At 45.6% G+C, this 21377-nt stretch overlaps 1 protein-coding gene across 1 annotated transcript; it reads left to right on the top strand.

Annotated features, from left to right (window-relative positions):
- The first annotated feature begins 1421 nt into the window (after window positions 1-1421).
- IFI30 (IFI30 lysosomal thiol reductase) lies at window positions 1422-10494 on the top strand. The gene is made up of 7 exons (XM_051972336.1): window positions 1422-1681; window positions 3980-4162; window positions 4276-4350; window positions 4525-4623; window positions 8448-8600; window positions 9924-9977; window positions 10213-10494. Exons 1-7 carry the CDS (start codon window positions 1508-1510, stop codon window positions 10270-10272), a joined length of 798 nt encoding a protein of 265 aa, XP_051828296.1. The 5' UTR covers window positions 1422-1507; the 3' UTR covers window positions 10273-10494.
- The last annotated feature ends 10883 nt before the right edge of the window (window positions 10495-21377 follow it).

Below are 21377 nucleotides of genomic sequence, written 5' to 3'. Positions count from 1 at the left end.
CTTGACTTCCAGTTCTTTGCCACCACAAAAAGAGCTGCTAGAAGTCGTTTTCTACATGTGGGTCCTTTTCCTTTGCTCTTTTGGGGGGGGGGGGGGAAGAAATACAGGCTTAATAGTGATACTGCTGGACCAAAGGGTATGCACAGAGGGCTATAAAGCCCTCTTGACATATTTCCAGGGGTTTTCCAGAACTGACAGTAAGTATTCAATGTATGTTTCCTTCCTTCTCTCCAGCTCTAAAATTCCACGTGTCTGTTTTAATGTGGCTTCCTGCTCTGACTTTCTATGTCCTAAGGTCCCTTCCAACACTCACTTTTGTTATCTTATAGGATCACCATGGCTGCATAATCCTCAGCCCAGATTCTCTTCTTTCCAAAGTCCCTCCCCTAACCTGCCTTAATGTTCCCCAAAGTTTGGGGCAAGGTTATAGGAATACAGAAAAGATCCTAGAATGTTCCACACAGATTCCAAATGGGGGCCAGACTGACTTTTGTTAAATGTCCTCAGCTCCCAGGCTTCTCCCACTCCAACCATAGACTCTCCTCATTGTTGCTTTTTGGAAGGTGGCCCAGGGTGAGGGAAAGTTAGTGAGGATCTTTGCAATTGCCAGGTGATCCAGCTCAATTCCATGCCAAGAGTCCTTTTCTCAAATTTCTTTTTTGGTTTTTTAACATTTATGCTTCTGAGTTCCAAATTCTCTTTCTCCTTTGAGTCCCTGTCCCAGCCATTGAGAAGGGAAGCACTAAGATACCCATTATGCATTTGGAGAGATGCAAAACATTTGCATAACAGCCAAAGAAAGAAAGTAAGAAAACGACCATTCCACCCTCTTCCTCCTCCCTCCCCCAGCCCCGACTTTTGCTTCAGGCTGCAGTCAGGGTTCACCAGTTCTGCCTCTGGAAGGGGACAGCATTTTTCACCAGATGCTTTCTCTGAGATTATTGTGGACTTTGCATTGGAGCTCAGTCTGTCATCTTTGGTTCTGGTTACAACATTGTGGTTACTGTATACAATGACCTCCTGGTTCTGCTCATTTCTTTTTTACAGAGAAATTTCCCCCAGGGGCCCTTTGGGGAAGACTGGGGACACGAATTCCAGGGTTCCCTAGTCAAGGGAAAGCCTTTGGCTTTTTTTTCCAGAGGAGGAAACTGGAGACTCGAAGGGAAGGGTCCCAGGGTTAAAGAAGGAGAGGTCTCAAAAGGAGCCTTGGGATCACTTGTCCTAGCCCTGCTTCTCTCCCCACCTTCCAGGCCGCCACTGTACTGGAGCATCCCTGACTGCTGGGACCGGCTGGCAGGGGATCAGAAGTGAAGGGACCGTGGGGCCCCCACGTTCTCCTCGCCCCAGTGCCCAGAGCAGCACGGAGGCGGGGACAGAGGCGGGGACGGAGGGGGGGCGGTCCGTATACCGTTGGGGAAGGAGATTAAAGGCTGGGACTTTCAACCTCCCAGCACAACCAGCTAGTCGACGCTCGGTTCTCGGCTCAGACAACTCCGTCCACCCAAGCATGAAGGCTTGGGTTCCTTTGGCACCTCTGCTGCTGCTCCTGCTCCTGGTGCCCAGAGTGCCCGGGAGCCTCCGTCTCCCCTACCTCCACCGAAAATCCCACCACACAAAGCCTGTCTGTACCCAGCCCGTCTACAACTGGTGCTCCTCCTGGGAAAATTCCCGAATCTGCGAGGTACTGGGTCGGCGCAGAAACACCGGCCGGGATCGGGACCGGGGCCGGGCCAGGGAATGGGGTCAGATCCTGAGCGCTCCCCCGTCCCCGGAAGCCAGGCAGGCACCTGGCGGGGCTCAGGCAGGCAGGCGGGACACGTTCCGAGGCGGGCGGGTGGAACATCTGGCCCTGCCCCGTCCTCGGACTGCGCCGGACACGGAGCGAGCTCGCAGGCAGCCAGATCTACCCGCCAGAGTCAGAAACAGGCGCAAAGGGAACGGCCCTGAGTACTAGCGGGCAGACAGCTCCCTGGGGGGCCTGGCGGGGCGGAGAGAGCAGCGTCCCGGAGCAAAGAAGCGGGGACCTGGACAAAGATCCAGGACAGCAAAGCCCTTTCCCCAAAGCTACGGGTACCCTGGGGTGGGTGGGGCTTGCTGGGGTTCCCAGGGACCCCCAAACCATTTTTCCCTACTGCTTTTCCTGGCCACTTAAGAGGTCTTAATGTAGGTTTGGATTTGCGGGGGGGTGGGCGTGCTCTTGAAATATTTGCCTGCCACTTTGGGGCTCCGAACTCCCTCTCCCGCTAGTCTCTGCCGCGAGTCATTGGGCTGCCGAGGGTCTTTCTAGGCCCCCTCCTGGGGAGTTGGAAGCTGGAAGGAGGGCTAGGAAAGAGGAGGAGCAGGAAGAGGATGAAGGGGAGCAAGAGGAGGAGGAGGTGAAAAGTATTGAGGGGAAGTCAAAGGTGTTCCCCTAGTTGAGTAGGTCAGGATTTGCTCAGAAATCCCATGATAACCACATGGTGACTAACCTGGCACTGATTCCTCAGTGGTTTCAGAGGATGAGGAGAGGTGGAAAGAAAAGTAGGAAGTTGTCCCTAGGCAGTGGCCATAAAGGACCTTCTTTATCACGAAGAATGGGAGAGCTGAGAGGACTCAGAACATTGAGCTGCTAACAAATATGGAACTGTTTAAAAGAATTACACATATTTTTACCTGTATCAGATGGTTTGCTGTCTTGGGGAGTGGACAGAAAAGGCAGGGAAGGAGAAAAATTTGGAACATCAAAGTCTTACCAAAATGACTGTTGAAAATTATGTATACATGTATTTGGGGGAAAATACTATTAAAAATAAATAAATTGTGCTGGAAGAGGATTGTAAGCTTCTATCAGTAAGGTAACAGGGTCCAAAATTCTGAAGGGTAGGATACTTGTGCCAGAAGGGTCCTAGAGATTATTGGTCCCAGTGCCTTAATTTTGCAGATTAGGAAACAAGCCAAAGAGTTCCTTTTGACCAGAACATCAGCCAATCAGTATCTATTAAATGCCTAGCATGTACCAGATATTGCTAGGGCTGGATCTAAAATACATAAGGTAGATAGTTCCAAAGGTCTCTCTCCATGAAGAGCTAGCTCTGTGAAGGAGCTGCCATTCTCTCAGGGGAGATAACTTGGTCTCTGCACACAAGTCAATGTAGGATAAAGGAGAATGGGACTGGATAGGATGAGTGCATTGGGATAGGAAAGTCTCTAGTGAGCGTCTCCCTCCGCCAGAGAAAGTTGGCCCTTTCTTTACAACTTACACTCTTACTCTTAGAGTGTCTAGCACTGAGATTAAGTGCTCAAGTGCCTTAAGACAGGGCTTGAATCCAGGACTTCCTGGCTTCGTGGATATCTTTGCATGTAGGACAGATAGGGAGTAGATATAGTGCATGTGCATATATATATTAATAAACATATAAAATAGCTGTGTATGTATGTCTATAGGAATAAGTAGAATACAGTGATGGGAGGAGAGAGGATGACATTAACACAGACATCTCTTGAAGAAGGTGGCCCTGAGCTGCACCCTAAAGGAAGCTAGGGGTTTCAAGACAGAAGTCGGGCAGGAGAACGTGCCATGGGCAGACCATGCCCGGACCTGGAGGTGGGACATGTTCTAGGAGCAGCAGTTGGCTGAAGTGTAGAATGAGGGCTAGGAAGTACTGTGTAATCAGTTTGGAAAAAGAGGCTGATGGGCATTCAGTGCCAAAGAAAGGAGTTTGGATTCTCTCCTAACTGCAGAAGAGAACCAAAGAAACTTCCAGAGGATAGGAAAATGACTTTGGCAGTCATGTGGAGAATGACTGGAGAGAGAAGAGGCTGCAGGAGATGATCTGATCAGATCCGGCAAGATTCTGGATGAGGAGACTCGGTGTCTGTTGGCTCTCTGGATCTCCTCGTTGCATAAATGTGGGGAAGGGGTAGGGAGAAAGGAGCCTGTTACACGCTGACTGCACTCATCTTTCCATTACTAATGTGCCCTGATCTATCCATCCTGCAGACAGCCAAAGAATGTTCTACTTTATGGAGAGCTTCAGATGCCCGTCCTGTCTCTGTGCAACTCTTCTATGAGGCACTGTGCCCTGCCTGCCGGTCCTTCCTGGTAATGATGCTCTTCCCTACCTGGCTAATTCTGGGCGATGATGTCATGAATGTCACCCTTGTCCCTTTTGGCAATGCTGAGGTGAGTGGTCAAGTTTGGGTGTGGGGCGAGGGGAAGGTGGGAGTAGATGGCAGGGGTGGGGAGGTTGTCAGGAGCCTTCTGCCTTCCCTTCATTTCTGGGGTCTGTTTTTCAGGAAAAAAATGTGAATGGGACCTGGGAGTTTACCTGCCAACATGGAGAGCTGGAGTGTGCACTCAACATGGTTCAGGTAAGAGTTCTGCTGCCCCAAACCTTTCATGGGGTGTGTGACTGGGCAGTCCACTTAACCTGCGGACATCCTTTTGCCCCACTGGTACATTAGAGGGAGGAGGGTGTAGAGTAGCACCCCAGGGAAAGGGGATTCTCATTTTCAGCCCCTCAGACTTAGTTTCTGCTCCTACAGACCTGTGTGCTGTATCTCCTTGGGAAAGAATTTCCTAATGCCTTTGCTGTGGTCAACTGTATGATGTCAGCTGCAAATCCAGAGACCTCATTGGAGCCGGTAAGTGACTGCTTAGTCTGAGCAGACAGGAAAGAGAAAGGAAGAAAGGAGATCTCTTCCCGTCCTTGTCTTTTTCTGACCTGGGATTGTAGCTAGACAGAGGGTAGAACTTTTATTATCCCAGTATCACTAAAGGACGTTAGAGCTTGTGCCACATGGCTTTATGACCTTGGAAAAGTAACTGCTGGTTTTTTGTTTTTCGTTTTTTGTCTTGATTTCCTCATCAGTAAAGTAGAATTAGTGAAAAGGTGTTTATTATGATCAGATAAAAATCACAGATAGAGCAAATGTCGAGTCCAGTAGGAAATATTACTAAAAGATGGAGTGAAAGAAATGACGGAAGGCATTAAAATCATATTAAGAATAATAGACTTCTATAGTTATCACAGTTTCTAAAATGTTTCTCATGACTGTTCTTGTGAGGAGGGTAGTATAATTATAGTCACCACTATTAGAGACAATAGCGGAGCATCGGAAATCCCCATACAGTCCTAATTACTCAGTCCTAAAGTCTGAAAGCAAAGAATTCATTCAAAGCTTTTCTAGGTGCCCCACCTCCTGGACCCACTTTCACATTTCTTGCTTCTGTGAGGCTGGGTGTTCTGTTGTCTTAGGTGGGGAGACACTTTCCTTACCAACCATGATAACCCAGGGTTTTCCTGGAGAGTAGAATTAGCTGCAGTTTCTTCCATCTGCTTCCTCCAGTGAATGTCACGTCAGTCAGTCCCTCTGAAAGTGTCTGTGTTGCTTGGACCCAGAGACTTCAGGAGATGAATTTGGAAGGCAGTAATGGGAGTGTGTTTCTTGAAGCAATGACCATGTCTCTGCCTTTCATTCTGTCTCCACTGCTTAGCACAGTGTTTGGCATCTGGCAATTGCTTAATATATGCTTGTTGATTGAGACTGGTGCAGGCAAAAGGTGACTCAAGAACCTGGATGGGTTCATCTTGTAGGTGTTCCCTCTGCTGACTGGGCAGAGAGGAGGTGGTCCTCCTGTGTCTTCTCATCCCATGGGGTCCTTGTCCATGTCCTTGGATGGCTTCTCCCTAGAGGCCCAAAGACTTTGCAAACGTCACAGCTGCTAGGGCTACACTCACACTCTCCATCTTTACCCCACACTCTTTGTTACGTGAATGACATACTACCTTTGTCGATCTTGTGTCTGCTTCTCTTGCGACAGTCCTAGTCCGACTGGTCTGTGTGAAGGCTGCAGCCTTTTTCTGCCCACCATGTATCTCCCATACTCCTTTGAGCCACCTGCATTTGTTCCTGTTGGAAGCTTTTTCATCTTGGTATGGAAATGCCTGTGGCTTAGTCTTAGAGAGTTTTTTCAGGAAGTTTGGTGACTTGTCCACACACACTCTTGACTTACATACCCCAGAACACAGGTCTCAGCTCTGCTGAGTCATCCTTTATCCAGAATAGAATATCTTTATTATCTATATTATTTATGTATTATTTAATACATTCTGGTATTAAAAAGAAGAGCATTCCTTGGTGACAGGATGAACTCAAGTCGCCCATCATCTATTGAGTGGCAGCTATGTCCATGGCATTGACTAGGCACTGGGGAATACAAAGACAATATATAAGCCAGTCCCTTCATTGACATTTTCCTAGAGCAACTCATGAAACAGACAAAAATTATGAGGATTAATAGAAAAGGTAATAAAATTTTCTGTTTTTTTAGCATTGACAAAGATTGTTGTTCACAACAGTTCAGAAAAGGGCATTGTGGAAATTTCTGTTGTCATACTATTTTTAAAATTGAATCATCTTTAAAAATTTGTATTTAAAATTTTGAGTTCTAATACTATACTTCTTCCTTTCTATGTCCTCCCCCCTCTTTGAGATGGCAGACAATCAGATACAGGTTGAACATGTTCAATTATGTAAAAAATTTCCATATTAGTCATTTTGTGCATAAAGATTCAAAAAGAAAAAAAAGAAAGTGAAAAATAGCATGCTACAGATGGTATTCAAATAATATCAGTTCTTTCTTTGGAGCTGGATAGTCCTTTGGGATAGTCTTGGATCACTGTATTGCAGTGAATAGTTAAGTCATTCACATTTTTTCATTGAGCAATATTGCTGTTATTGTATGCAATGTTCTCCTGGTTCTGTTCAGTTCACTATACATCAATTCATGTAAGTCTTTCCAGATTTTTCAGAAATCATCCTGCTTGTTATTTCTTATAGCATAATAATATTTCATTACAATTATATACCACAGCTGGTTTAGCCATTTCCTTTTTGATGGGCATCTCTTTATGAATCATCTTTTCTTTTCTTTTTTTTTTAAAGCTTTTTTATTTACAAGTTATATGCATGGATAATTTTACAGCATTGACAATTGCCAAATCTTTTTGTTCCAATTTTTCCCCTCCTTCCCTCCACCCCCTCCCCTAGATGGCAGGTTGACCAATACATGTTAAATATGTTAAAATATAAATTAAATACAAAATAAGTATACGTGTCCAAACAGTAATTTTGCTGTACAAAAAGAATCAGACTCTGAAATAATGTACAATTAGCCTGTGAAGGAAATTAAAAATGCAGGTGGACAAAAATAGAGGGATTGGGGATCCTATGTAATGGCTCTTAGTCATCTCCCAGAGTTCTTTCGCTGGGTGTAGCTGGTTCAGTTCATTACTGATCCATTGGAACTGATTTAGTTCATCTCATTGCTGAAGATGGCCAGGTCCATCAGAATTGATCATCATATTGTATTGTTGTTTGTTGAAGTATATAATGATCTCCTGGCCCTGCTCATTTCACTCAGCATCAGTTCATATAAGTCTCTCCAGGCCTTTCTGAAATCATCCTGTTGGTCATTTCTTACAGAATAATAATATTCCATAACATTCATATACCACAATTTATTCAGCCATTCTCCAATTGATGGGCATCTATTCAGTTTCCAGTTTCTGGCCACTACAAAGAGGGCTGCCACAAATAGTGAGTCATCTTTTCAATGAACAGAAATTTACTTTCTGTATCTCAGGACTTTGATCCCCTCTTGCCCAAGTTGAGAAATACAAGAAAAACAACAACCCTGAACCAAATATACATAGTTAAGCAAAAGAAATTTCTCCGTTGAGCTTGTTCCAAAAATATTTTTCTCTTTTTGCCTCCTGAGTGTATTCCTCTCTCAGTTAGGAGGCAGGCAATATTTTTCTTCATCCTCAGTCCTCTAGAACTAAGAGATTCTTTTCTAACACTTAGGATAACAAATTTTACTCAGAGTCCCACACTAGTCAGAGTCAGAGGATAATGCCCAAGTCCCATGAGCTTTCTGAAACTGTAGAAGCTGGTTTTTTGAAGAAGCTGGACCATTGTTTTTCTAATTCCCTTTCTGGATTTCTGGGCAATTCCCCACCTTCTACAGACACATTTTCCTCCCAGAGCAAGGACTTAGCTGAGAGAAGATCAGTTCTTACTGAATTTCAGAGATAGTGGGCACATTTCAGAGATTTGGAGCCAGAGAAGGCTGGAGAAAGGAGTAAGGCAGTCCTGGGTTAGCTTCCCCTGGTGCTCTCTCTTCTATGGGAGCTGAAATTCCACTCCAACTGTAGGCTAGTGTAAAGGCAAGAGGTTTAGAGGTCCAAATCCCCTCTAATAACTGCTGAGAGAGGGGAAGGAGAGACCCAATGGTCAAGATTCATTCCCTTTTCAGAGCAAAGGCTCCTTGGGTTGTTTCTCCTCCCTTCCCCCAATGCCTCAGTGACAGTTGAGGAGATAAGGTTGGCCCGGTGGCTCTGGGGAAAGAAGAATGGTGGGGCAATGCTGTTAGGCTCAGATTCTTCCTTCATCTCTTTGCACAGTGTCTGAAGATCTATGCCCCTGAGGTTACTGTGGATGATATCATGGAATGTGCAAAGGGACCTCAAGGCAATGAGCTGATGCATCAGAATGCCATGATGACAGATCATCTTTCCCCCGAACATACATATACGCCGTGGATTCTGGTTGATGAAGTAAGAGCTGCAGCCCATCCCTCCCTTACCTGCTGTTTTCTGTTAATTTGGCCCAGCTGTCTCCCCTGGCCACTCCTCCCACACCCACTTCCCACCACTAAACCCCCTCTAAGGAGGGAATCACAATTCTTCCTGGCCAGATCAAAATTTGTTCTTTTCAGGGTCTTGTGGGTATGTAGCATTGCCTAGACACAAAAACTTGTGAGAATGGAGGGAGAAAAGTTGGAGGTGAATGTGAGGAGCCGGAGCAGTGGTGGGCAGAGGGACTAGATCTGGAGCTTATTTGAACTCCTCATTCTGTGACCCAGGCTAGCCACTTGATCTTTCTGTGCTTCAGTTGGCCTGAACTCCCTCACAGGATAGTTCAGAGGGAACTGAGCTTGAAGGGGGAGCTGTTTTTATCTAGTCTCATTTTCCAGATGAGTTCTTTTACAGAGGTCAAGTGAGTTACCCTAATACCCAGGTAATAATGAACAGAGCTCAGGTATCAGCCTGGTTCCCTGACTCCAAATGTCCACTGCATGCTACCAATCTTGCCCATTCTAGCATTCACTGGCCATGTGACTCTGAATAAGTTCTTCTTCTACATGGAACCTCCACTTATAACTGATCATTCTACTCAGTTTTCTAGATGTAGTAGAAACTCCAATAGTAGTGGAGATCCTAATACTTTTCAAGAAACCCCAGGCCACCTGGCCTTGGAAATGATATGGTCACCTTAGGAATATACCCAATGGAAGTGATATACCCTTGGAGAATGTGTGAAAGAAAGGAAGCTGAACCAGATGTCTTTATTCCACTAAGCTATCTGTCAGGGATGTCTAATTCTTCATCCCAAAGTCTAGGCTGCCATCTCACCTTAGGATTCAAACAATGAGCTCTTCTTAGGTTAATGAAAGAACGGAGATTATTGTTAGCCCCCATTATCAAACTTCTCACCAATCATGTGAACCCCAATCCCATGATGTCACTTAACCTGTTCTGTTCTTTATTCTGTCATTTTATAATTCCACCTATAATAATTTTCCCTATAAATTTATCTGTTTGCTCCTTGTCCTTTGCTATTGTTCTCTTGGATTTTAATCCATTTTAAATGGCATTATAATTATAACAAAAGTTTGCCTTTTGACTTAGAAATTATCTAAACTTCCAACTCCTTTTGGACAACCTTGATACTGGTCCAGAATACCAATATATTTTGGGATCCCTGCACCCCAATATTCTCAAGAGTTATAGTTAGGATTAATTTCCTAGGTCTTCAAGCTTATGCATTTAACTTTTATTCTTTACTTTTGTCCTTGACATAATTTTTTTTTTGAACAGTATCACTTAGAGAATCCAGCTGACCTCTTAAATACCGTGTGTCATTTCTATAAGGTGAGTTGTCATACCTCATTTAGAAATACTTCCAAGATGAGGAAGAGCCCCTAAATTAGTCAGTCTTTAATTCTGGAGGGCCAGGGATGGTGCTAGGGGATTGCCTGGGGTTGAGGGTAGAAATTGGGGATGTCTCATCTTAGGCTCGGCCTCCAGAACTAGAATCCCCAGCAGCTGTGGGAGGGAGACAAAGATGAGTTGGGACCCAAGAGTAAAGTGTTGATGTCTTTTTCAGGGAGATCTGCCTTATGCTTGCAAAAAGGACTTCATGACAAAACGAATCTTCTTGCAATGAACCTGTAGTGCCTTTGGGTGCATTAACGGAGGTTTGGTACACTGCGAATCAAATATATCAGCAGGCAGCTGGCTTGGCTCAGAGGAACCAAGTCCCCATAAGCAGCGCAGATTTTGATGAATCTGGGTACTAGATCCTTTTGTATCTTCCTGACAGGCTCAGGAAATCTCATCATCCTCTCCAGGGTTTTCTTGAAATAAAAACCTATTTCAAGAAACATGATTGAAGAATTTATTTCATTTCTTTTTCTTTTTTAAACAAGATGGCTAAAGAGCCCAGGTCTTGCCAAGCTGACCTTCTAAGGTTCCTTCCAGATGCGACATTGTGTTCTAAGGTCCTTCCCAACTTTGGTATTCTACATGTCAAATTCCCTTCTTGTTTGGATCATGCCCTACATCCTCTTGTAGCTGCCTTTCTACCTGACGGTCTCTCTAGGAATGACATTCTCGCCAGCCTTGATAGTCAAGTTCCACAGTCCCTTCTCAGGATCATCCTCCTTCGTAACACTGATAGTTCTCATTTCTATGACACTTTGCAATGAATCTTTTTTTTTTTTTTTTAGTTCCCTTACATATACAAATACTTGGAACTTGTCCAAGAGATAAACCCAGACACAGGGACCAATTAAAGAGCAATTAAACTCTGTGATGGAGTATTTGGTTACTAGGGCCCCACCCTCTGCTGAAATCTGGGAAAACAGGTCATGGACCATTGCATCAACAGTATTCTTTGAAAATTGTTGTTGGCTGTATGGAGACCTCTTTTCCCCAGATTTCTCTCCCCATCCCACCCCCTAACTATTCAGTAGTCCAGGGCTAAGGTGTTAAGGGTCTGTTTTAAAGAGATGTTTAGAGGAGAGAAGGGGCTTATGGGAGAGTTGTTAGGAAGGTGAAATCGACAGACCTTTGATGGGGTTCTAGTAGCAGTCAGAGACTTGTGGGAATCCCCTTCTGGCTGGTGCAGGTCCTTCGTGAAAGAATTCACAAGGTGGCAAAAAGCGAAGTTTATTGTTGGATGAGAAGCCAGCTTTGCTAGAAAGACTGACTTCTTCAGTGGCAAAGACCTGGCAGAGAACTAACAAAAGGTTTTTTGCTAAGAAGAAGGTCTCTCTACATTGGGCAGAAGTCCTGGCAGATTTTGGACATTCTGAAAAGAAGTAAGTTTAAGATTGCCCTTTAATAGGGAATCTTGAGGCAGGGATTTCAGGTTGAAAAGAAAGCCAAAATGTGGCTCTCTTCAACAATGAGATGAACCAAATCAGTTCCATTTGTTCAATAATGAAGAGAACCAGCTACACCCAGTGAAAGAACTATGGGAAATGAGTGTGAACCACTACATAGCATTTCCAATCCCTCTGTTTTTGTTCACTTGCATTTTTGATTTCCTTCTCAGGTTATTTTTACCTTATTTCTAAGTCCGATTTTTCTTGTGCAGCAAAATAGCTGTATGGATATGTAAACATATATTGTATTTAACATATACTTTAACATATTTAACATGTATTGGTCTACCTGCCATCTAGGGAAGGGGGTGGAGGGAAGGAGAGGAAAAGTTGGAACAGAAGGTTTTGCAAGGGTCAATGCTGAAAAATTACCCAAGCATATATCTTGTAAATATAAAGCTATAATAAAAAAAAAGAAAGAAAGAAAGAAAAAGAAAAAAAAAAGCCAAAGTCCTCAGGCCTAGTTGCTTTAAAGGCTTCTGGAATTTGGAATTTCCTGAAAAGGGTCTGCATCCCCCAAAAATCAATAGGGTGATTCAGCCAGGAGGATATGCTCTCTCTCTCTCTCATAGACTCTCTGGAGTCTGGGAGACCCCAATCTCTCTTCTTTTGCAGATCAAAAGGGGACACAATTTCGGAGTAATTAATTTTACAGATTAAAGGGAACACAGTTTTACACTGGTCACCTTGACCACAGTTCACATCTGGAACTGAGACAGTGAGGAGTCTGAGGTAACTCCTAGGTTGTGAGCCTGAGGGGACTGAAGTGTGGTGATATCCCCTTAATAAAGAGTTGTTTGCAAGTATGTATGTGTGTTTGTCTCTGCGTGTGGTGGGGAAGGTTCGGGAGAAAGATAAGTTCACTTTAGGATATCAGTTTCATATATCCATGGAGATTTCCAATTTGAGATCTCTAATATATTAGTTATTGAGATCTATGGACAAAATTGAATGCAAGGAAGCGGATGAGGCCATGAAGTAAAAGTGGAATTGTGGAAGAAGAGAAAAGGGCACAGGATAGAGCCTTGGGGGACACTGAAAGTTAGATGGTGTATACTTGATGCAATTCCAGCAAAGGAGATGGGCGTCTATAGGCAGAACTGGGGGAGATGGGCTCTTTTCAGGGGCTCTTATTCAGGCCTTCAGTCCCGAAAGACTCCTGAAACACACCGGCTATCTCCTGTGGAAGGTGCTGACAGGCTGAGGGCACACTGACCACTCTCCTCTGTCGCTTTTATAGATTTCTCAGGAGAAAAGGGAAACATGCTACTGGGCTTATACCCCAAAGAGATACTAAAGAAAGGAAAGGGACCTGTATGTGCCAAAATGTTTGTGGCAGCCCTGTTTGTAGTGGCTAGAAGCGGGAAAATGAATGGATGCCCATCAATTGGAGAATGGCTGGGTAAATTGTGGTATATGAACGTTATGGAATATTATTGTTCTGTAAGAAATGACCAACAGGATGAATACAGAGAGGACTGGCGAGACTTACATGGACTGATGCTGAGTGAAATGAGCAGAATCAGGAGGTCATTATATACCTCAACAACGATACTGTTTGAGGATGTATTCTGATGGAAGTGGATCTCTTCGATAAAGAGAGCTAATTCAGTTTCAATTGATCAAGGATGGACAGAAGCAGCTACACCCAAAGAAAGAACACTGGGAAATGAATGTAAACTGCTTGCATTTTTGTTTTTCTTCCTGGGTTATTTCTACCTTCTGAATCCAATTCTCCCTGTGCAACAAGAGAACTGTTCGGTTCTGCACGCATATATTGTATCTAGGATATACTGTAACCTATTCAACATGTAAAGGACTGCTTGCCATCTGGGGAGGGGGTGGAGGAAGGAGGGGAAAAATCGGAACAGAAGTGAGTGCAAGGGATAATGCTGTAAAAAATTACCCTGGCATGGGTTCTGTCAATAAAAAGTTATTTTTAAAAAAAGAGAGAGAGAGAGAAAAGGGAAACATGTCTAAAGGGCCTCGGGACCTCAGACCCCTGTCTCCCCCCACTCGGAGGTGGGCGGCCATCAGCCCTGAGTCCCACACAGGCCGGACGGTCCCTGCCCCAGCAGAGATGCTCGCCCGGGCTCACAGAGCTCAGAAGGAAGGTTTCGATGCTCCGTGGGGCCTCCATCGGGGCTCTGGTTCACTTCCTGATTGCCAGTGCTCTGCCAACAATGGCGCCCCTTAGCTGGCTTCAAGAGGGGTCGCGGTGCTGTTCTTTAACCAGTTTTAGTTTCCTTCCCCCTCAGTGGCTGGGCTACGGGGCGAATTTGGGACTGAAAATAAGGGAAAAAGTGCATTTCAGACGAGCACGTGTGAGTAAGGATCAAGACGCTCAGGCCACAAGGATGTACACGGAGGATTGAATTTGCGCAGTTCCCACTTCCGCCCCGGGAGCCGCCAGGTCCTCGCTATAGGAGGCGGGGCCGTCTTCCGGTGACGAGACCGCGCTGCCCGCAGTTCCCGGAAGCATCAGGCGTGGGGCGCTATGCGGGCCTTTTGGCAGGCAGCAGGAGCTGAGCCTACGGCTGCGGGGGGAGTGACCCTTAACTTGAGTTTCCACTTCCTTCGGACTGCGGCGGTCCGCGGTCCCCTGTCCCTCTGCCCGCGCCGGGAGTCGTCGTGGGTCTGCACACGGAGGCCCACATCTGGAGGCACAAACGTCCCTAGAAAGGACACGGCCGCCACACGCGCGCACACGCACATGCACACACTGGAGGCACAAACGTCCCCAGAAAGGACACGGCCGCCACACGCGCGCACACGCACACGCACACACACTGGAGGCACAAACGTCCCCAGAAAGGACACGGCCGCCACACGCGCGCACACGCACACACACACACTGGAGACACAAATGTTCCCAGAAAGGACACGGCCGCCACACGCGCGCACACGCACACACACACACTGGAGACACAAATGTTCCCAGAAAGGACACGGCCGCCACACGCGCGCACACGCACACACACACACTGGAGGCACAAACGTCCCCAGAAAGGACACGGCCGCCACACGCGCGCACACGCACACACACTGGAGGCACAAACGTCCCCAGAAAGGACACGGCCGCCACACGCGCGCGCACGCACACACACGAGGCACAAATGTCCCCAGAAAGGACACGGCCGCCACACGCACACACACGAGGCACAAACGTCCCCAGAAAGGACACGGCCGCCACACGCGCGCACACGCACACGCACACACACTGGAGGCACAAACGTCCCCAGAAAGGACACGGCCGCCACACGCGCGCGCAGGCACACGCACACACACACGAGGCACAAACGTCCCCAGAAAGGACACGGCCGCCACACGCGCGCACACGCACACACACGAGGCACAAACGTCCCCAGAAAGGACACGGCCGCCACACGCGCGCGCACGCACACACACACGAGGCACAAACGTCCCCAGAAAGGACACGGCCGCCACACGCGCGCGCACACACTGGAGGCACAAATGTCCCCAGAAAGGACACGGGTGCGCACACGCACACACACTGGAGGCACAAATGTTCCCAGAAAGGACACGGCCGCCACACGCGCGCACACGCACACACACTGGAGGCACAAATGTTCCCAGAAAGGACACGGCCGCCACACGCGCGCGCAGGCACACACACTCCTCGAGAAAGGTCTATATCTATAGGAACTTCCATTTCGAGATCTCTAATGGTCTTAATGTCTGCGGGACAAAATTGAATCCAAGGAAGCTTCTGAAGTCACTTGCTCTGGGCAGGTCATTTGCTTCTGGAAAAGCAAAAACTGCTGCTCAGGGGTCTGCTGTGAGGATCTACTATAATAAGGAGTAAACCCCAAAGCAGCTCTTATTCTTAGGAGATTCTATTTGATCTGTCTAAACCCAAAGGAAAGAATTGGCACAAAAAGTGAAAATATATTGAGGAATTTTGTTCTCATGTGAAAAAATAAACAATTCCCAGAAACTGAGCAACGCAGAAATTGCAATGAAGCGGGAGGCAGTGGGTTTCCCCTAAGGGAAAGTCTTATCCAAAAGGCTAGATGGCTTCGGATCAGCGATGGGAAGGGGCATTAGAAACCACTAGATGGTTAGATATTTTGATGTTGTGTCACAAGATGATATTGCTAAAGGGGCCTTCATCTAAACCAATGTCTCTTGCTCTGTAGGGGTGAAAACTCAGGCCTAGGAGAAGTGAATTTCCAAGATTATCCCCTTCTCTCCTCTCCCCCGCCTCCCTTAAATCAGGACAAAACCCTCAATTTTTAAAGTCTTCTTGGGAGAGAAGAAAGGCTGAAGAGGGAAGTTGGGAGGAAGAGCAGGTCCTGGTGGAAAGATGGTGGCTGTGGGTTTGCAGAGGCTGAGTTTGGGGTGCTGGTGGGACACCGGGGCACAGATAGCCAGGAAGGAGTTCAGCAGAACGCTGGCAGGAGTTCACGGGAGAAGCCTGGGCTACAGAGAGAATTCTGGGAGTCAAGTAAAGTCAACAAGCATTTTTTAAAATCGTATTTTATTTTTTTCCCTACTCCATATAAAGATAGTTTTCATTAACATTAATTTTTCAAATAACATTTTTTAGTTCCAAATTTTCTCTCTTCCCTGCCCCCTCACTAAGACTGTAAGCAATTGATATAGATTATAGATGTGCAATCATGCAAAATATATTTGCATATTAGTCACATTGTGAAATAAAAAGAATAAAAGGAAAAAAGGAGTAAAATCTGCATTCAAACACTCAGTTTTTTCTCTGGAGTGATACTATTTTCCAGCATGAGTCCTTTGGAGTTACCTTGGATCACCCATTTGCTGAGAAGAGCTAAGTCCATCTTGGTGGACCTTCACATGCTGTTGCTTCCACATACATTTCGGAAGGACTTTGTGGGTGCCAGGATTGTGCTAAGCACTGGCTATACAAAGCAAGGCCCGGGACAGTCCCTGCAGTCAGCTTTCTCACAGGCTCCTGGGGGAGACAACAGGCAAACCTGACAATCCAGTCCTAGTGGACCCCGAGGTACCCCCTCACACCTCTCAGATTGGTGATGGTGATGCAGGAAAGATTCCTTTCTAGATTCCCACTCTCTCCTAGTTAATGTAAATTGCCCTTTAACTCACTAATCCTGGTCCCTTTGAATTCCAATAGAAGATCTGACCTGGTCCCAGTCCCACCTGGATCTGAGCCAACTTTGGGGCTACACCCAAAAGCCCCTTGAGCTAAGTCTCCCATTATAAAAAGGCCACGCTGGGAACCCCTCTTTGCAGAGATTCTAAACATGGTAGCCATGTGAGGACCCTCTGTCCACTGGACCCTTTGTCCAGTGCCCTCCTTATCTCTATCTTCACCTAATAAATTTCTTTTATCAATCTAGCTCTCCGGGCCAATAAATGCTTTTATTGGGAACTCGCACCGCTACTAGACCCCATTTACCACCGTATCCTTGTGCCAAAACCCTAATTTCATTTAGGTACCCCAAATCTAGGATGACAGGAAAAAATGATGAATGTTGGAGGGGATAAAGTGGAGCTGATCAGCAGAGGGAAGGCACTAGCATCAGGAGGGTTTGCTTCCTGTAAAAGGGGAGGTTTGGGGTAAGCCTTGAAGGAAGCCAGGAGATGGAGAGGAGATGGGAGAGCTTTCCTAGTGTGGGACACGCTCTGGGCAAAGATTCAGAGTCCTTCAAAGAGCCCCAACTTGGTGCTGGGGGAGATAAGGATTGGGGCAGGATCCGTGATTTCATTCAGCTGGAGACTCTCTCTGTGCAAGCTGGCACCTGCTCTGCTACTCAAAGGACTGAGGCAGTGAGAGGGTGGTCCAGATCACAGCCAGCAAGGGTCACTTCTTCCTGATCTCTATTCACCATATTATGCTCCTTCCTGGGGAAGATGCAAATGCTTTTTCATTGATTCTTTCAAAGTTTAAAAAAAAAGTCTTTTCCTTCTAACCCAAAGGAACAGATATGAGCACAGATAACTGGGATTAATAACAAAAAGCAGCATTTCTCAATGCTTCCTATGTACCTGGCAGGGTTTTCCACCCTGAGGCTCCAAATATTATCGGAAAAGAAAGACAAGAATTTCCATTCTAGTAAGAGGAATCTATTAAGGTGACATTTTCTGTCCTCATGGACCTTCCAAGGGGGTGGAGGGAGAAGAGACTATGAAGGAGCTAAAAAGAGAGGGGGAGAGAATGATGTTAGCCAGGCTGGTGGGCCTAGGAAAGGAATAAAGGATGGTTTCCTGGATTCTTCCTCAAAATGGACATGCAAGAGAGAACTGACCAGTGGGAGATAGGGGCCAAAGAGGTGAAGGGGTATTCCAGATAAGAAAACCAGAGAAGAAGAGATCACCTGCTTGGGGACAAGGCAGTTGAGGCAAAGGTTGCAAAGCTGGAAGAGTCACATGCATTTAAAAGAAGGATGAAAGTGCAATTTATGGGAAGGGATGAGATGACCCAAGGGAGGGGAGAGAAAAAAATGGAACAGAGAGCAAGATCTTGAGTGATTCCCTCACTGGGGAGCAGAAGTTGGGGTCAGTGGGGAAAGGGGTGATTGGAAGGAAGAAGAGGTTCTATGGAAGAAGAAAGTCCCAGAAGGGTGAGGGCTGCTTAGTTCCCCAGAGCTCAGACATCTGAGAGAAAAAATATTCTGGAGCTGAGGAGATGAGCAGAACCTTCCAGGGCTTTTGGGTCTCCCCAAGTGAAAAAGCTTCCCCCCCCGGATTAGTTTCAGTATATCTAAAGCCTGTAACTAAATCCCCCTTTTAGTAACTCCCTCAGACCCCAAGAAGTCCCTTTTCCTTCTTCCCCCTCCCCCAGTGTATTTTGGAAAGCACTTCATAGGAGATTCAAAAGACCCTTGGTTGGTGGAGGAGGGGCTCATGGGGGATAGAGGATAGGATGGTTAGGTAGAGAACAGACCTGGGAATCCCCAGGCCCCAGAGGTGATCTATTCTCTCAGAACTCAGGTTGACATATGACCCGCTGGCACATGGCCAATCTGAGCCCTGCCCTCCTCAGAGCCCAGGCCAGCCCTGCTGGAAATGCATGGTTTATAGCCCAGGGGCATGAGCTTCCCCAAGCAGCCCCCAAAATAAATCCAGGATCTGCTCCCTTCATACTAGAAAAGGGAAGTGAAGAGTAGCTTTTGTGGGCAGAGGGTAGTTTGCCTTTCTGACCCTTGTGAAATCTTGGGTGGGGTGGAATATAGAAATCCAGGGGGACAGAATGGGGGAGCAGGGCTGGGAAGATCCCAAGTTCTTTGCTCTCAGCTTCAACCTCAGGAATGGAGCCAGCAGAGACACCCACCATTCCCTTTAAATAGGGGGAACATCTCAGGGTGGTATTCAATTGGGAGTCGGCTTGGTGGTCCAGCCAAATGGCCCAGTTGTTCTCCTGGAAGCAGCATTCTATCTTCCATCTTCCTTTGTATAGCCTGTCTCCCATACCTAGAATCATATCTAGAATGCTCTCAGAACCCTTCAAAGCTCAGCTCTTGCGTTACCTCTTAAAGAGCCTTCATCTGATCCCCCACTTGGCTCCTTGTATGATGAAGACTCCTTTGGTGTATATTCTGTATTTCTCTGTGAATACTGAATCAGGGGGCCATCATGTCCCAACAATCTTCTCAACCCTTTGGCCCCTTTCCCTGATCATTTCCTTCTGGACCTTCTCTTCTAAGGAAGGCCCCAGGCTACATTTGTTTCCTCCTTCATTCCCCATCAGGGTCCACTCCTGACTCTGGATTTCTTTCTCCACTATGCCCCCATTTCTGGACATTCACCTGACCTTCCTCTTCAGCTTCTTTTTCTATGTTTCCTACATTCCCTCACCCTATTCAAATAGAAGCTTCATGAGGGAGTGAATGTCACCTTTTTTGGTTTCTATTTGTATCTCAGTATTCAGCATGTCCCAGAAACACAGGAAGTACTTGATAAATATTTTCTAACATAATCCCTTTCTCTCCTCTGACCCTCCCACCCCCCAGTCTCTAGTGCTTTCTCTCATCACTGGACTATTGCAACTGCTTGCTGGTGGGTCTGCCTGCCCTATGCCTCTCCCCCTCCCCCCCCCCCCCCCCCCACCCCCACCCCAGTCCATCTTCCATTCAGGAACTAAAAGGATATTTCTAAATTTCTACCATGTTCAAGAAGCTCTAGCCTAATTAGAGAAATACAAATTAAATCAATTCTGAGATACCTCCTCACATCTGTCAGATTGGCTAACATAACAAAAGAAGGAAAATGACAAATGTTGAAGGGGCTGTGGAAAAATTGGTCCTCTAATGTACTCTTCTTGGTAGAGTGGTTAACTAGTCCAGCTATTCTGAACAACTATGGTCAAAGGGCTATAAAACTGTGCATTCACTTTGACCCAGCAATATCACCTTTAGGTCTGTATCCCAAAGAGTTTTTTTTTTTTAAGAGGGAAAAGGAGCTATGTTTTTTCTTTTTTTTTTTTTCTTTAAATAAAGCTTTTTATTTTCAAAACATATGCATGGATAATTTTTTAAATTCTTCCTTTTTTAATTTTAATTTTTTTAAATTTTTAAATAACTTTTTATTGACAGAACCCATGCCAGGGTAATTTTTTACAACGTTATCCCTTGCACTCACTTCTATTCTGATTTTTCCCCTCCCTCCTTCCCTCCACCTCCTCTCCCAGATGGCAAGTAGTCCTTTACATGTTAAATAGGTTACAGTATATCCTAGATACAATATATGTGTGCAGAACCGAACAGTTCTCTTGTTGCACAGGGAGAATTGGATTCAGAAGGTAGAAATAACCCAGGAAGAAAAACAAAAATGCAAGCAGTTTATATTCATTTCCCAGTGTTCTTTCTTTGGGTGTAGCTGCTTCTGTCCATCTTTGATCTGAATTAACTCTCTTTATCGAAGAGATCCACTTCCATCAGAATACATCCTCAAACAGTATCGTTGTTGAGGTATATAATGATCTCCTGGTTCTGCTCATTTCACTCAGCATCAGTTCATGTAAGTCTCTCCAGTCCTCTCTGTCTTCATCCTGCTGGTCATTTCTTACAGAACAATAATATTCCATAACATTCACATACCACAATTTACCCAGCCATTCTCCAATTGATGGGCATCCATTCATTTTCCAGCTTCTAGCCACTACAAACAGGGCTGCCACAAACATTTTGGCCCATACAGGTCCCTTTCCCTTCTTTAGTATCTCTTGGGATATAAGCCCAGTAGAAACACTGCTGGATCAAAGGGTATGCACAGTTTGATAACTTTTTGAGCATAGTTCCAAATTATGCATGGATAATTTGACAACAATGACCCTTGCATAGCTTTGTGTTTTAGATTTTCTCCTCCTTCCTCCTACCCCTTCCCTAGATTCAATATACTTTAAATATGTTAAAATATATGTTAAGTCCAATATGTATATTTATACAATTCTCTTGCTGCACAAGAGAAGTCAGATCAAAAAAGAAAGTAAATGAGTAAGAAAACAAAATGCAAGCGAACAACAACAAAAAGAATGAGAATGTTATGTTGTGTTCCACATTCAGTTCCTACAGTGCAGATGGCTCTCTTCATCACAAGATCATTGGAACTAGCATCAATCATTTCATTGTTGGAAAGAGCCATGTACATCAGAATTGATCATTGTATAATATTGATATTATTGTGCACAATGTTCTCTTGGTTCTGCTCACTTCACTCAGCATCAGTTCATGTAAGTCTCTCCAGGCTTCTCTACTACTGGGTTAAAAGGTATGCACAGTCTGATAATTTTTTTTTTTTAACATAGTTCCAAATTGCTCTCCAGAATGGTTGGATCCATTCACAGTTCCACCAACAATGTATCAGTGTCCCAGTTTTCCCACATCCCCTCCAGCATTCATCATTATATTTTCCTGTCATCTTAGCC

Source organism: Antechinus flavipes, chromosome 1 (genome assembly GCF_016432865.1).
Source record: "Antechinus flavipes isolate AdamAnt ecotype Samford, QLD, Australia chromosome 1, AdamAnt_v2, whole genome shotgun sequence".
Classification (NCBI taxonomy): domain Eukaryota; kingdom Metazoa; phylum Chordata; class Mammalia; order Dasyuromorphia; family Dasyuridae; genus Antechinus; species Antechinus flavipes.
This window is presented reverse-complemented; position numbering and strand designations above follow the sequence as displayed.

What these genes read in the sequence shown, in the direction of transcription:
- IFI30 (XM_051972336.1), top strand. Translation starts at nt 1,508, where the DNA reads ATGAAGGCTTGGGTTCCTTTGGCACCTCTGCTGCTGCTCCTGCTCCTG. An exon ending in CAGAGACCTCATTGGAGCCG is followed by an intron (nt 4,624 to 8,447) that starts GTAAGTGACTGC and finishes CTCTTTGCACAG; the next exon opens with TGTCTGAAGATCTATGCCCC. An exon ending in CGTGGATTCTGGTTGATGAA is followed by an intron (nt 8,601 to 9,923) that starts GTAAGAGCTGCA and finishes TTTTTTGAACAG; the next exon opens with TATCACTTAGAGAATCCAGC.